The following is a 15,000-nucleotide window of genomic DNA, read 5'->3' on the forward strand; positions in this document are numbered from 1 at the left end:
GGAAAACCAGGAGGCAGTGCTTAGGGTGTTGACCAGTGCCTGCTAGTATTTTTGTTGTTAGTGCTTGGTTGATAGAAAAGTTATTGGAAAAGTGAGAAGGTAACAAAATATTCTGCATGTGAAGGAAGTAAAAACTGAAGAGCCATCTCTCTAATTCAGTATTTGTATTATTGAATAGCTATCAAGTACAAAATGTGATTGTATTAAAGAAAATTAAAAGATTGCCAAATATTCAGTGTACAGCAAATTAAATAGTTATTAATTTTCTGTACGTAGAATATTTTATGTACATAGAATATTTAGCAATCTTTTGATATTCTCACTGCGATGTACAGAAAATACTTTATTTTTTATTTTCATGCACTGACTGTTTTCATTGCTTTTCCTTGTCATTTATTCTGTAAGCGAACATTTAAGTTGACCCTTCACGAAATTTGACTTAAACTGAATGTTTTTTTTTTTTTCCTGGGTGAATAGAAAGATTGCGAGAGCAGGCTGTGGATGTTTCTTATTTGCATTTAGCTTTGTATTCATTCCCTGCTGCATAAATTACAGAGCTGACGATAATCTTGATTTACATGTGTGCGTAATGATCACCGGATTGATTCATACCTGTGAATCTCTTCTCCTGGGATGAAAACAAAGTAAGGAAACTCTTGTAAACAAAAAAAGTATGGTAGATTTTGGAAGAATAACACAATGGTAATATTATACTTCAGAATTACTAAATTGACAGTAAAAGGCATCCATTATCAGGACCAAACGACAGGTTGACTATTATATGGATTTTTTTTTTTTTATGTAGGAGCGACACTGGCCAAGGGCAACAAAAATTCAATGATAATAAAAATAAAAAAAAAGCCCACTGAATTAGCACCAACAACAAAACACGCAGAAAAGCACCCAGTGGTAGATTTGACAACAGGGAATGAACACCCTGGCAAGACTATTCTTTTTTACATCAGAAATACCAAATTGACAACGATGCATGGCCTTGTTCAGAACCAACCTTCAGCGTGGCCATTATGTGATTAGAATCCGAAACAAAACGCGCAGGAAGGCAACCAATGCTATTTTACTTTTATATAGTTTTTATTTAAGGGGAAAAATCGCTAATTTGCGTCGCATTGCCAACCTCGGGGACCTGACTTGCTGATGGCGTCGCTCCCTGAAACGCAATACGATCGCCCTTTAAGATTTTCCCTCAGGGTCAACACACCTTTCAAATTACAGGCAAATTATTCTCTCGGGGGTAATTTGCACGCTTCACCAGGTATTGGACTGTACTGCGCGGTAATACATTGCAGAACCACGACCACTAAGCTAATAAAAGATCATTTTCAGACCAATGCAGTAATAATTCACATTGCGTTCCGAGCCTGAAATTCCAAATATTAGTATCTGTTATGTTGAATATGCTTCATTTAACACTAACTGCGGGATGTCAGGCGATGAGGTGCTGTCGAGTGAGTCCTAGTACACTTATGAGAGACAGGAACATACTCGTAATATAGTGACATAAGATTGGAAGAAAACAAGGGGAGCTGGAAATAGGTTCCATGCAGGGACATATGGCAGTCACTATTTCCACCTATATCAGTCCACCTACCTATCATCTTCATCCACATCACTTTAATCAATACCCAGACCACTAGTCTGCTGCAATATCTCAGAACCTCACCTGGTCAGCCATGCAGTCCTTGTGTTTTATAGATACAGTACGGCAGTTTGGAAGGAAAAGTATCATGACACAACGCCGAGGGAGAGAAGAATGGAAAGACTGATGGCTGGCCTGAAACACGATCCGTCGGTGCCATAAGCCAACGTGCTATAAAGTGTTGTTTTTTTTCTTTAGTTATGAGATCCCCAGGCCATGCACGCCACCTGGTCGCCCACGCCACGCCACACCACACCACACCACACCACACCACACCCACACCACACTACACAGACATTCTTCCCTTAATAGTGTTCTGCTGAAGCTATATCTTCATCTATGTTTTTTTATTCTTCCCTTGATACAAAAGCGTCAAATTTAAGGGCGAGTTAACAAAGTACCTTATTAATACGACTTACGTCTGTATTTTTTTTCTACTTGGTACAAAGAAACGCTGAGCCAAAGAGCCAGTTAACAGAGCCAGTAAGAAAATGAGTCGGTGCAACATTCATAGTGGTAGGGAGGGCATTACGGAAAAGTGTAAACATTGCCGGTGTAGCTGAATGAAGCCTTAAAGAAGCAAATACAAGGGAGATATAATTTACATGATACAGTAGTTCGTAAGCAAAGCCACACCTATCCACGTACAGACCCTATCTCATTTTATCCCTGAACACACACACACACACACACACGCATACACACACACAGAAGAGAAGAAAGAAACAGATGGATGAGAGGAAAACACGTGGAATTAACATTCATCTTTCCTGTTTTCCTTTTCGTTTGGATCAGAATGCGAGCCGAGCCGAGCCAAGCCAAGCCAAGCCAAGCCAAGCCGAACCGAGCCGAGCCGAGCCGAGTCGAGTCAAGGTGAGCCAAGTGGAGGCACGTCTTGCATCTCCTCCCGTCATTCCATCCACGTTATTTACCCTCCCGGCACGATGATGACTCCCGCGCGGAAACAACTCAATGCCAGGCGCCGAGGGAAGGAGAGAGGAGGCCCGAGGTGAATTTGGGGGCAATTTTATAAGACAGGTGGAGGCGTAAGAAAGAGGGAGAAGGACGCCTAATGGTGGGAAAATGCAAATGAGGCCTCACTTCTCCCTTCTTTTCCTTCCCTCCACTCCAAGATTAGTGGTAAAAATATTCACATTAGTCGGAATTGCATGAGCTGTAGCATTACATCTCTGTTGGGATTTATTGTTTTACCTGTGGCTGGCGTACCTGAGAGAGAGAGAGAGAGAGAGAGAGAGAGAGAGAGAGAGAGAGAGAGAGAGAGAGAGAGAGGAGAGAGAGAGAGAGAGAGAGAGAAAGAGAGAGAGAGGTGGGGCTTTTTGATTAGGTTAAGTAGACATTGTTTTTCTTCCTGTTGTGAGTTTGTTTGTGTGTTATTTCTCTTTAAGTCTGTCTGTCTGTTTGTATGCTTTTGTATGACCATTGTCTGTTCTTGCATAGCACACTACTAGTTTATTTATTTGATTTTTACTGTATTTTATTTATTTATCTAGTTTTTGCTAACGTTATCAGAATTCCTGTTATATATATATATATATATATATATATATATATATATATATATATATATATATATATATATATATATATATATATATATATATATATATATATATATATATATATATATATATATATATATATATATATATATATATATATATATTTTTTTTTTTTTTTTACCGTACGTATCATTTTCAGATCCTTCTTTCTCTCCCTCTCTCTCCCTTCTTTTTTTTTCTCTCATTCTTCCCCTATCATCATCATTTCCCGGCCATTCATTCGCCGTCACTTACTTCCAAGACTGTATCTATCACGCTGCACGTCCGCGATCACCAAGCGGCGCCTCTCCGGTCCAAGTAGATAATAATAAAAAGGAATATTAAAAGGAGCGCCGTCTTTCTAGTGGATATGCCTCCGCGGCCTCTCACACTCCGCCGCCTCCGTTAACTTATCAGTATTTGCATATTTCTTTTTGAAGTTAAACATCACTACCATCAGAGAGAGAGAGAGAGAGAGAGAGAGAGAGAGAGAGAGAGAGAGAGAGAGAGAGAGAGAGAGAGAGAGAGAGAGAGAGAGAGAGAAAATTGGGTAGAGGAAGGGCAGAAAGATACATAAATAGATTCAGACAGACAGCCAGGCAGGCAGACAGAAAGGCAGGTAGATGTGACAGTAGAAGAGACATCGGGTTTGGTGCCTGGGTTGAGAGGAATGGAGCCTTTTGTAGTGGAAATGATAAAATTCAAGTGTATTTTTCGTAAAGGTTTATCATTCCATTACGTAAAGGCTTTAGAGGTTATTAAATGGCCAGGCCTTGAAGGGATGGCTTGGGATAATGACATTACTACACAGTTCTCTCTTACAATTACTTAGCCTACGTGTGATTCAATTGAGTTTGTGATGGTGTTCTTATTTTGCATACTGATATGAAGTAATACCGTCATTTTTTCACAGTATTACAACAGAACCCAGTTAGACTACTACCGTATTATCACTAAACATCAGTACATTGCCATCATGGATTGTTTATTTGATTAAAGGACTCTTCATTTGATTCTATCCCGTAATATCATATACTTCTTTAATGATAGAGGATAATTGATGATGACAACGAAATTATCTCGCCACTGGATGAGGTTCATGTAGTGGAGTCGCCCACAAACAGGTATATTTTGTAACTGTGATCCTATAGACTTTGGGCTGTATTTTTTAGCAAAGTTCTTTCATAAATGCTATTTTTTCAAAGCCTACAAAGATGATTAACCGGTTTCTCATGGGTGTTTTTCTTACTAATAATGCAGAATCTTTGGGACATCATAAGAATAATCATCCTTAGTAATCCCAGTAACTTTCTTTAGAACTTGTCAAGAGTGACTGAGATAAGATGCCAAAACGTTTAAGAATACGGAGTGTGAGTGTCTGGTGCTGTTGAAGTCTTAGCCCTTTCACTAATATGGTCGTCTTTTGTTAACATTGAGATCGCTGTAGTAAACCGTGTGGATGAACATAAAAAAAGGCCAATTTTATCTTTTCTAAACTACAGAAATACAATTTTAAGAGACAGTAGTACAAAAAAAGAAAATCATTCTCTTGAAAGTTGTAGATGATCATGGGAGGGATTGGCGAGCAGTGACTGGGTTAACGTACGCTTGGCTAATTGATGAGGCAGCTCGAGTGTACCGGCAAGGTCTCATGGACGCCCCGCACACCCACGGGACTGGAGGGCTTACAGAAGAGTTGTACTGGTATTGGCACCACTCCATCACTCCCCATTACTGTGACAGCGCACCAGTGAGTGTCCTTTGCAGCATCCCAAGTATCCCCTGGGGTTATTCGTACCCAAGTCTGGGAACACCTGCTGTCAAGGAAAGTTCCTCCTGAAATAGAAATTATAAAGGATAGATAAGGAGCGTTCTCATTATTTTAGGGATAACTTTTTAACCCAACAAGAAAGATGAGAAGAATTTAATAATATATCATAAAATCTCTATATGAAAGACCGTCAAATACTGAGACAACCAAGGAAAAGAAAAAAAAAGTAAACACATAAATAAATAGATAAAATAAATAAATGAAAAGAATTAGAGGCTAAAGTAAACAAAATGAGAGACTAGTAGAAATACGGACATGGGCAAAGAAACAGAAAACAGAAACAGACAAACAGATAAACCGAATAATGAACAGACAGAAACCATAAACAACCCTCAGCAAATTTCAACAGGCATTGCACAAAAAATACAAAGAATTATAGCCGAATGTTAAAATATAATATGTAAGGGAAGCTGCCAAGATAAAAAAGAAACTAAAGTAATAACGAAATGTTTCCAAAAGTGAACTTAGAGAAGATATAAAGACATAATCCTCACAAACTATCTCGGCCAACACAGGAAAAAAAAAAGGAGAAGGAGGAAGAAGAGGAGAAGGAGAGAGAATGACGTGAGTAGGTGGGACATGAATGAAAGGGAACGTGGAGGATAAAAGGAAGAGGAGGAGGAGGAGGAGAGTGAAGGGTGGAGGAAGAGGAGGAGATTGCAGAGTGAGGGAGAAGGATAGTGTAGAGTGGAGGAATGTAGGAGGAGGAAGAGAAAAATTGAGCAGGTCTGTCTTTTGGAAGCTAGATAAAAATACGAGAGAGAGAGAGAGAGAGAGAGAGAGAGAGAGAGAGAGAGAGAGAGAGAGGAGAGAGAGAGAGAGAGAGAGAGAGAGAACGGCAGAGACGCACATATTTTAGACAAAAAAGAAAAAGAAAAAGCGAAAATGAAAGAGAGAGGGAGTGAGGGAGGAACGCACCCCGATCAGAAGTGTGTTGCAGAGAAATTTGAGGTGAGGGACTGCAGTTCAGAAAAAGAGAGAGAGAGAGAGAGAGAGAGAGAGAGAGAGAGAGAGAGAGAGAGAGAGAGAGAGAGAGAGAGAGAGAGAGAGAGAGAGAGAGAGAGAGAGAAGGAACGTGGCATGAATGTTACAAGAATGTTTTGAGGCAATATTAGAAAGGAGAGGGGCTGGGGACGGAGACAGACAAATAGAGGGACAGCGTTGTGTGTGTGTGTGTGTGTGTGTGTGTGTGTGTGTGTGTGTGTGTGTGTGTGTGTGTGTGTGTGTGAACTAGAAACTTTGAAGGGAGAGGGAAGATGATGAAGATTTGAGGAAGTTATTTTATTTATTCTCTCTCTCTCTCTCTCTCTCTCTCTCTCTCTCTCTCTCTCTCTCTCTCTCTCTCTCTCTCTCTCTCTCTCTCTCTCTCTCTCTCTCTCTCTCTCCCTCTCTCCCTCTCTCTCTCAACTCTTTCCTTTCGCTTTCTAGTTCTTGTGTCTTGCCTGTGTGTGTGGCTATTTTTTGCAGTCTTATCCATCGTGTGTGTGTGTGTGTGTGTGTGTGTGTGTGTGTGTGTGTGTGTGTGTGTGTGTGTGTGTGTGTGTGTGTGTGTGTGTTTTAATGGCTTCGTTTTCTTTTGCTCGTTATCTTGCCTTCCCTTCCCTTCTTCGCCACTCCCACTTTTTTTTCTTCTTTTTTCTCTTTTTTTTTTTATACAGTCGTCCAGTTCTTTACATCATTCGTCACATTATTTTCGTCTTTCAGCTGTCAAGGTTTTTTTCGCCTAACGTTCCTTGGCCAATCTTTCTATTTTTTTTTTTTTTTTTTTTCTGCCTGAGAGCAGTAACGTTCGGTGTTCAGCTTCCGTGTAAGAGTCCAGGAGTTCGATTTTGGTTCTCTACAGTTTTTTTTTTTTTTCAGTTGAAGAGAGAACGCTGCCTTATAATTTTAGATATGGCATAAGATCTTACAAAATCAGGAACACAAAGGAAGCTACAAGAAGCCATCAGGTCTACACGTGGTTGTAGTATCTGTATAAAACATTACCCATTTCCACCTATCATTCCCATATGACCTCACTGCTTTGGCGCCATTACTCAATCATTACATTCCACACTTCACCCATATCATGAAATCTAGTGTATCTCTTACTGAATCCCGTCACTTTAAACAGCACCCCATCAGAAGGGTTGGTTTGGTTTTAACAGCACAGCCCGCGTCAGAACCATCCTATGGAGTCTGGCATGTATTCAAGAAAGGGGGGACGAGAAGAAGGAGGAGGAGGAGGAGGAGGAGGAGTAGGAGGAGTTACATAGAGTTACATAGGAAAACAGGCCACAACAGACCTTGCGGTCCTCACGAGGTAACCTGACTAGGACTACTAAGGTGATAGTAGAAGAAAAATGCAGGAAAGCAGAAGGCTTTCTCCCTACCTCCACTACTTCCGGCATAAGCCGTACAGGAAAAAACAGATCGGAGAGAAATATCTTACGGGGTTAGAGAAGGAAATAAAAACGAAGGAAATTTTATAAGAAAGAAAGAAAATAGATGAAATGAGGTGCCCTCATTTCCTGAGGGTAAGGAAGTTAATCACTAAAAAACAAACGCTGCTAACCGCGGATTGTAGGCAAGATATTTATCAAGACAGCGTTTAAAAGTCTTTACGGTGTTGCTGTCTATCACGTCTCGAGAAAGCCTAATCCATAGATCTACTACTCGATGGAAAAAAAAAAAAAAAAATGTTTTTTTTTTTTTTTTTTTTTTTTTTTGATTCGTGAGAGTTGAAGGATTTCCTAACAATTTTGCAACTGTTTCCTTGCGTGAAATTTGAAGAGTCTATCGTGAAATATTTACTGCAGTCCATGTTATCAATGCCTTTGATGATTTTAAACGCCTCTTAGTTTTCTTTGTGTTAATGTGAAAAGATTAATTCTATAAGACGCTCTTCGTATGGTTTGTTTCTTAGGCTTGGCATCATCTTTGTTACTTCACGCTGATCTCTTTTTAATTTATCAATGTCTTTCTGGTAGTAGAGGCACCATGCTTGAATGCAATATTACAAAAGGGGACGGACTAAAGAGTTATACAAAGTGAGGATTGTATCCTTAGATTTATATTCAAAAGATCTGCCAATAAAGCCAGTTACTTTATTTGCTTTCTTTACGACTTCTGAGCATTATTGGCCAGGTTTTAAGCTACTCGATATTGTCACTCCTAAATCAGTTCCGTTGTCAACACTTTTAAGTTGGGTACCATTTAAAATATACTTTGCTTTCTCGTTTTCTATACCCTATGTGAAGCACTTTGCACTTATCTGCATTAAAACTCATCTGCCAGGTTTGCCCCCACTCAGTCAATTTGTCTAGATTTTTTCTGCATTTCTATTACTTGTTCGTTAGAGACTACGGAATTCGCAATTTTGGTGTCATCAGCAAACTTCGATATTATACTGGTAACACCCTCATCTATGTCGCTAATATAAAACAAGAGAACAGGTCCTAATACTGATCCCCGTGGTATTCCGCTGGTTACGTTAGTCCACTTGGATGCTTTTCCATTTATTACTACTCTTTGTTTATGGTTATTTAGCTAGTTTTGAATCCATCGCAACACGTCGCCTTGGATACTGAGTGATTTTAGTTTAATCGGTAAGCGTTTGTGAGGGACTTTGTGGAAGGCCTTTTGAAAATTTCGCAGTCACTGGCTGGGTTGGTGGTCTGTACATAAGGGATAATGCTAGTTTGGTCCCGTAATTATTCTTTAATAATATAAATAAAGCATCTACGTTTGCAATGAGAGGTTTTGATAAAAGAACTGGGTTGAGGCTGGCTTTGATGCAGAACAAAAATGCCGCCTCCATTTTTGTTTACACGACTTTTTTTTCAAATATTACGTACCCGGGAGTTTTATATTCTGCTATATAGTCCCTGACTTCTACATTTAACCATGACTCTGTTACGCCTACTATATCGTAGTCTTCTGTGAACGCTATTTCTTTTAGTTCTGAAAACTTGTTACGCAAGCTACGGGCATTTACATAGAAGACCTTAAGCTTATTTCGAGTAGGTGGGGAGTCGTTTATGTGGATGAGGCTGCGCGATCCTGCTGGACGTTTTTTGGCCTGAAACTAGAAACTTTGTTACTTAGCAGCCTCCTGAGTCGTGCTGCCCCCAGCCCGTTGAGGTGCAAACCGTCATCCTGGAAGAGGAAGGGTTTATTATAGAAGTCGTCCCAGAGATTCACGTAGTCCACACCTTCATCTGCGCAGAGAGATCTTAGACGGCTGTTAGTACTGAAGGCTCTATCATAGAAAATGGTCGGTGCTCTGGTCCAGGGGAAGAAGCCTGAAACAATAATATTTTGAGATTTAGTCTTATACCGCTGAATCATCCTCTTGTACTTCTCCTTCATCTTCTCGGATCTGGTGTTCTCAACGTCATTAGTACCTGTGTGGATGACGAAAAGGGCATTATTTTCCGCTCCGCTGGCTGCCTCATCGCATGCTGCCGTGATGTTTAGGCGTCCAACAGACATACACAATTACACAGAGACAAATGCACCTACAGGTGTTAGTTGTAGGAAGGAGGAGAGGTTAGGCGTAAATAAACCAAAACAAACAATCTAATAAGGACTAGTGGTCAAAATATAAACAACCAAACTGGTGAGGAAAGTATCTATGTTAATAACTACGAGTCTCTCACTGTGTGTTTGTGAAGAGGTGTGTAAAATGTATGTAGAAACAGTAGCTAGGAAGTAAATGGATGTAGGTACTAAGGATATAAGTCAACACTTAGCAATGCTGCGAAGCGAAGCGGAGTAGGTGACCGGAGCGTGCGCGGTGACCTCTTCCCTGTAGTATGTCGCGAGGACTGATATAAGAACATAAGAACATAAGGAAAGCTGCAAGAAGTGACGAGGCTTACACGTGGCAGTCCCTGTATGAAATATACCTACCTATTTCCACCTATCATTCACATCCATAAACCCGTCTAATCTTCTCTTGAAGCTCCCTAATGTCTTAGCACTAACAACATGATTATTGAGTCCGTTCCACTCATCTACCACTCTATTTGAGAACCAATTTCTTCTTATCTCCTTCTTAAACCTAAATTTTTCAAGCTTGAACCCGTTATTTCTTGTTCTATCCTGGTTGCTGATCCTAAGAATTTTGCTTAGATCCCCCTTGATACCCTTATACCTCTTAAAGACTTCCATCAGGTCCCCTCTTAACCTACGTCTCTCTAAAGAATGTAAATTTAACAGCTTCAATCTCGCCTCGTAAGGAATACTCCTCATCCCCTGTGTCCTTTTAGTCATTCTCCTCTGTACTGATTCCAATAGACCTATATCTTTCCTGTAATGTGGGGACCAGAACTGCATAGCGTAGTCTAGATGAGGTCTGACCAGCGCCAAGTATAACTTTAATATTACTTCGGGCCTTCTACTTTTATCACTCCTAAAAATGAATCCTAATACCCTATTTGCTCTGTTTCTGGCTTCTATGCATTGATATACATTGATATGTCGCGATGAGGAGGAGGAAGAGAAGGAGGAGGAGAAAAAGAAGAAGAAGAAGAAGAAGAAGAAGAAGAAGAAGAAGAGGAAGATGATGATGATGATTATGATGATGATGATGAAGGAAGATCAAACGATACAACGGAAAGCAAATAGCAACAGACCTTTTGGAACTTGCTAGGAAGAGGAGGAGGAGGAGCAAGATGAGGAGGAAAAGAGGAAGAAGAAGGAGAAGAAGAAGAAGAAGAAGAGGTAGAAGAAGAAGAAGAGAGAAGAAAAAAGCACTCATTTCAAAAGATGGCAAGCATTCAAGAAGAAGAAGAAGAAGAAGAAGAAAAAGAAGCTCAGTTCTCTCAGAGCAGAGTCGAATCCCACTGTTTATTTAGTTCACTCTAAGGATTTAAAGAGAAGCTACCTTGTATTGATTCCATAACCTTATCTCTCTACAATTGATCCTCCTCTCTTCTCTCTCTCTCTCTCTCTCTCTCTCTCTCTCTCTCTCTCTCTCTCTCTCTCTCTCTCTCTCTCTCTCTCTCTCTCTCTCTCTCTCTCTCTCATTCTTCTTCCTGTCTCCTCAATGCCACATCGTTTATCTTCCCTTCTCTGAACCTTTGCTCTCTTTCTAACCTTTCCTCTCTTCCCCCTTCCTTTCCCCTTCACATCCTATCATTACTCCTCTTGAACGTGGAGGCGGCGCCGTGTGGTGTACGATGGAGGGAGGGACAGGTAAATAATTAGAGGTGTAATTAAGACAGAGGGGATCACTTGGGGCACCCGAGGGGATAGAGGTCGTGGAGAGCATAAAAGGTAAAAGTGACTGTGAATGGTGAGGGCAAGGGAAAGGTAAAGGCTAAAGTAGTAAGGATAGGTTGAGGTTGGGAGCTCCGGATGTACTAGCGACACAGGATTGAGGTTAAGGTAGGTAAATACAGACAATGAGGAAATGAGCAAGTTATGACGGAGTAGAGTTTAGAGAGTACAAGTAAGGTTAGAAAGGACCAAATAGACTGGACAGACATAGGGAGGGAGGGAAGATAAACAGAAAATGAGAGGAAGTGGGGACATAAAGAGGATTAGAGTTTAGGAAGAATATGTAAAGTTAGAAAAGGAAAGGTAAGAAAGGAACAAGGAGAGAGGGAGGATTAAATGTAAAATTGATGGGATATAGACAGAAAATGAGAAGAAATGGGGGACTTGATGATGATTACAGTTTCTGGAAGAGCATGTAAGATTAGAAGAAACAGAATAGACATGATAGACACAGGGAGAGGATGAAAATTAGACGCAAAATTGAAGGGATATAGACATAAAAGGAGGAAAGGAGGGAGGGAGGTAGGGAAAATTAGAATTTAGGAAGAAGTATATAAGGTTAGAAGAAACATAATAGACACGATAGCCACATGGAGAGGTAAGACTAGAAGAGGAGAGGAATTTACGTAACATTAGGGAGAAGGGATAAGGAAATAAGAGGTAAGGAGGGAGGCAGAGAGGGTAGAGAGGGAGGAAAGAATAAGGGTAACTCTAGTATATAAGGTTTAGGTCAAGAAATATAGAGAAAAAAGTGAAAGGAAGGAAGGAAGGAAAGTATAAGATAAACAGGGATATGTAAGGTTAAGATAGAATAATGAAGAGGAAGGAAGGGAAACAAGACTCAACAGGCACAAAAATAGATACTAAGGAGGGAAAGAGCTCTATGTATAACAGCTGGTGGAAGAATATATACGGTAGTGAGAAGGAAGAATTTTGTGTAGCGGTAGATGGAGGAATATATGGAAGAATATATATTAGGAAGGAAGAAGGAGAATTTTGTATAGCAGCAGGAGGAGGAATAAATATAGGAGGGAAGAGCGATGGTTTTGTACAGCAGTAAATAGAAGAATATATATATAGGAGTGAGAAGGCAGGATTTTGTATAACAGTAGACAAAGTTCCAGTAGAGGGCAGGGGGGCGTGGGGAGACGGGACTCGAGGGAGGGGTGGAGACCGTTCGCAAAGCTTCACTGGAACGACTAAGCTTCTTATGTAACCGTGTGTGGGTGCACTGCCGGAAGCGGGGCTTATGTGCACGTGCGCCCAACTTTTAAACGTGGACGCTTCTCTCTCTCTCTCTCTCTCTACACACACACACACACACACACACACACACACACATCATTGTTTGTTGTAAGAAGGAAACTGTGGAACGTTTTGTCATGTCTTTTTTACACATTCTTAATTATTTATCCTGTCTCTGTATTGTCTGTTGTATGACAATCGACTGGAGCTTCATTAATGTACAAAGAAAAAAGCGAGTACATAAATGATACAGTTAAATGTTTGCGGTGAAGGTCTCTCTCTCTCTCTCTCTCTCTCTCTCTCTCTCTCTCTCTCTCTCTCTCTCTCTCTCTCTCTCTCTCTCTCTCTCTCTCTCTCTCTCTCTCTCTCTCTCTCTCTCTGCCCCGCCACGTACAAACACGCTCCGTAACAGTATACGGGGTTTCCAATACTTTCCCTTTCTTGCGTTGCTCTCCCCGTGTAAAGTATTCCCCCCTAAAGCAGTAGTTTCCTTCCTCAAGATATACATTTCCTATTATTCTTCTCCCGGCCCACGTTTTCTGACAACACTGCTTATTTTCTTCCAATATCTTCCGTTTTCTATCGCTGCGAGGGAGGGCTTGGGTATTGGGAAGCCAAGGTGAGAGAAGGGGGAAGTTGCAAGGCTTTAGGTGTTGGCAGGAATCGAAGACAAGCAAAAAGTCTATTTGGTGAGGAATCCAAGAGTCTCGGCAGCTGGCGCGGAGGCTAATGTGCGCAAAAAACAAGATCCAGGTGGCTGCTCTCCTCCCGGCGGTGTCTGTCAGGCTGTAGAGTTGCTTTAGTATTTTTGTTTTGCTTTCTTTGTGTGTTTGGAGTTCACTCTGTGTTGTGTGTAGGCATGGTTGTGTGTGTATGTGTGTGTGTGTATGTGTGTCGATCCTAATCCCTTTGTATTTTCTCTCATTCAAGGTCAGTGGAAGACGAAAAACGTTTGGAGTTGTAGAGGAGTGGAGGAGTGGAGGAGGAGGAGAAGGAAGAAGAAAAAGAGCATCACATTTCCATCCCTTTCCGGTCTCGGCTAAAAGTAAAGTAAGTAAAAGTCAGAATCATTACGTTACCTGTCTTTTCTGGCCCGGAGCGCGATCTTCAGCAACAGATCCCAGACTCGACCTCGCCCACGCCTTCGCCAACGCCTCCACCCTCACCCTTACCTCCGGGATGTGAGCAAACCGGGGCAACGCAGCGGGTCACGGCATTGCGTTGGCGTGGCTCTTGGCGTGGTTGTGGCGGGGTCGTACGTGTGAGCTCTTTCTGCCGCTAATCCTTCGTGGTGTGTTGAGTTTAGCGCGTGTGTATATCTGGTGTTTTGTGTCTAAACGTGCGTATGTACTTTACGAAATCCCTGGTTTACGTGTCGGTAATCTCGTGTTCTGTAAACGTTGTATTTTTTTTTTCCTTTTATTTTCAGTGTGTCTGCAATGCGTGTTGGTTAGATGTTCTTTCACCACCGTCACTGCCATTACTAGTACTGCCACTTTCACTACGTCCACCTCGTCTTGGTTTTCCAATAGTCACTACACAGAAGCCTCCACTCACCACTTGCTCCCTCCACTTCTATTTTCTTACCACATTCTCACTACAGCACACACACACACACACACACACACACACACACACACACACACACACACACACACACACACACACACACACACACACACACACACACACACACACACACACACACCTAGATCTTTATCCACAAGTCTCTTTCTATCATCGTGCGAAATTCTATTTTATTGTCTATGGTGCCTCGTGATACCTTAGGCAAATAATTTCTCTCTCTCTCTCTCTCTCTCTCTCTCTCTCTCTCTCTCTCTCTCTCTCTCTCTCTCTCTCTCTCTCTCTCTCTCTCTCTCTCTCTCTCTCTCTCTCTCTCTCTCTCTCTCTCTCTCTCTCTCTCTCTCTCTCTCTCTCTCTCTCTCTCTCTCTCTCTCTCTCATACCCTTTCATCACCCAACTAAACCTGTCTTCCACCCCATTAAACAATTAACCCTCCCTTCTGTACCATGTCATCCTTTCCCTAGTCATCTAACCACAATATCTTCATCCCTACACACATCTAATACACCTTTCCATGACTCTACCATTCCACTTCACCTCACACCCCCACACAGCCTCGCATCACGTTCTCCAGCCCTCTGCCTCCACTTCCGATGCAAGCAATCCATGATATCGTGACTCGTGTGGACTGTTGCATAGTTTTCTTTTTTTAGGCAGAAAGGCGGGCTCGTATTGCAAGGAAGGGCAAACACTCGCAGTGTCTAGCATACGTCTCTTCGCTGTGATACAAGTGAAGAGGAGGAACAACAAAGGACGAGAGGTAGGCAGAGGCATGCACACACACTCTTACACACACAGACAGATAAGCACACACACACACCCCACATATCTCTCTCTCTCTCTCTCTCTCTCTCTCTCTC

General features: G+C 41.5%; 1 protein-coding gene across 1 annotated transcript in view; it reads left to right on the top strand.

Moving 5' to 3' along the window:
• LOC135101786 (uncharacterized) overlaps nt 1–15,000 on the top strand; it is a 398,691-nt gene that overhangs the window by 132,741 nt on the left and 250,950 nt on the right. The window contains exon 6 of the mRNA XM_064006081.1: nt 2,453–2,530. Coding sequence (XP_063862151.1) covers nt 2,453–2,530 — 78 coding nt within the window. The remainder of the gene's footprint in view (nt 1–2,452; nt 2,531–15,000) is intronic.

The sequence above is a fragment of the Scylla paramamosain genome, chromosome 7 (genome assembly GCF_035594125.1).
Source record: "Scylla paramamosain isolate STU-SP2022 chromosome 7, ASM3559412v1, whole genome shotgun sequence".
NCBI lineage: Eukaryota > Metazoa > Arthropoda > Malacostraca > Decapoda > Portunidae > Scylla > Scylla paramamosain.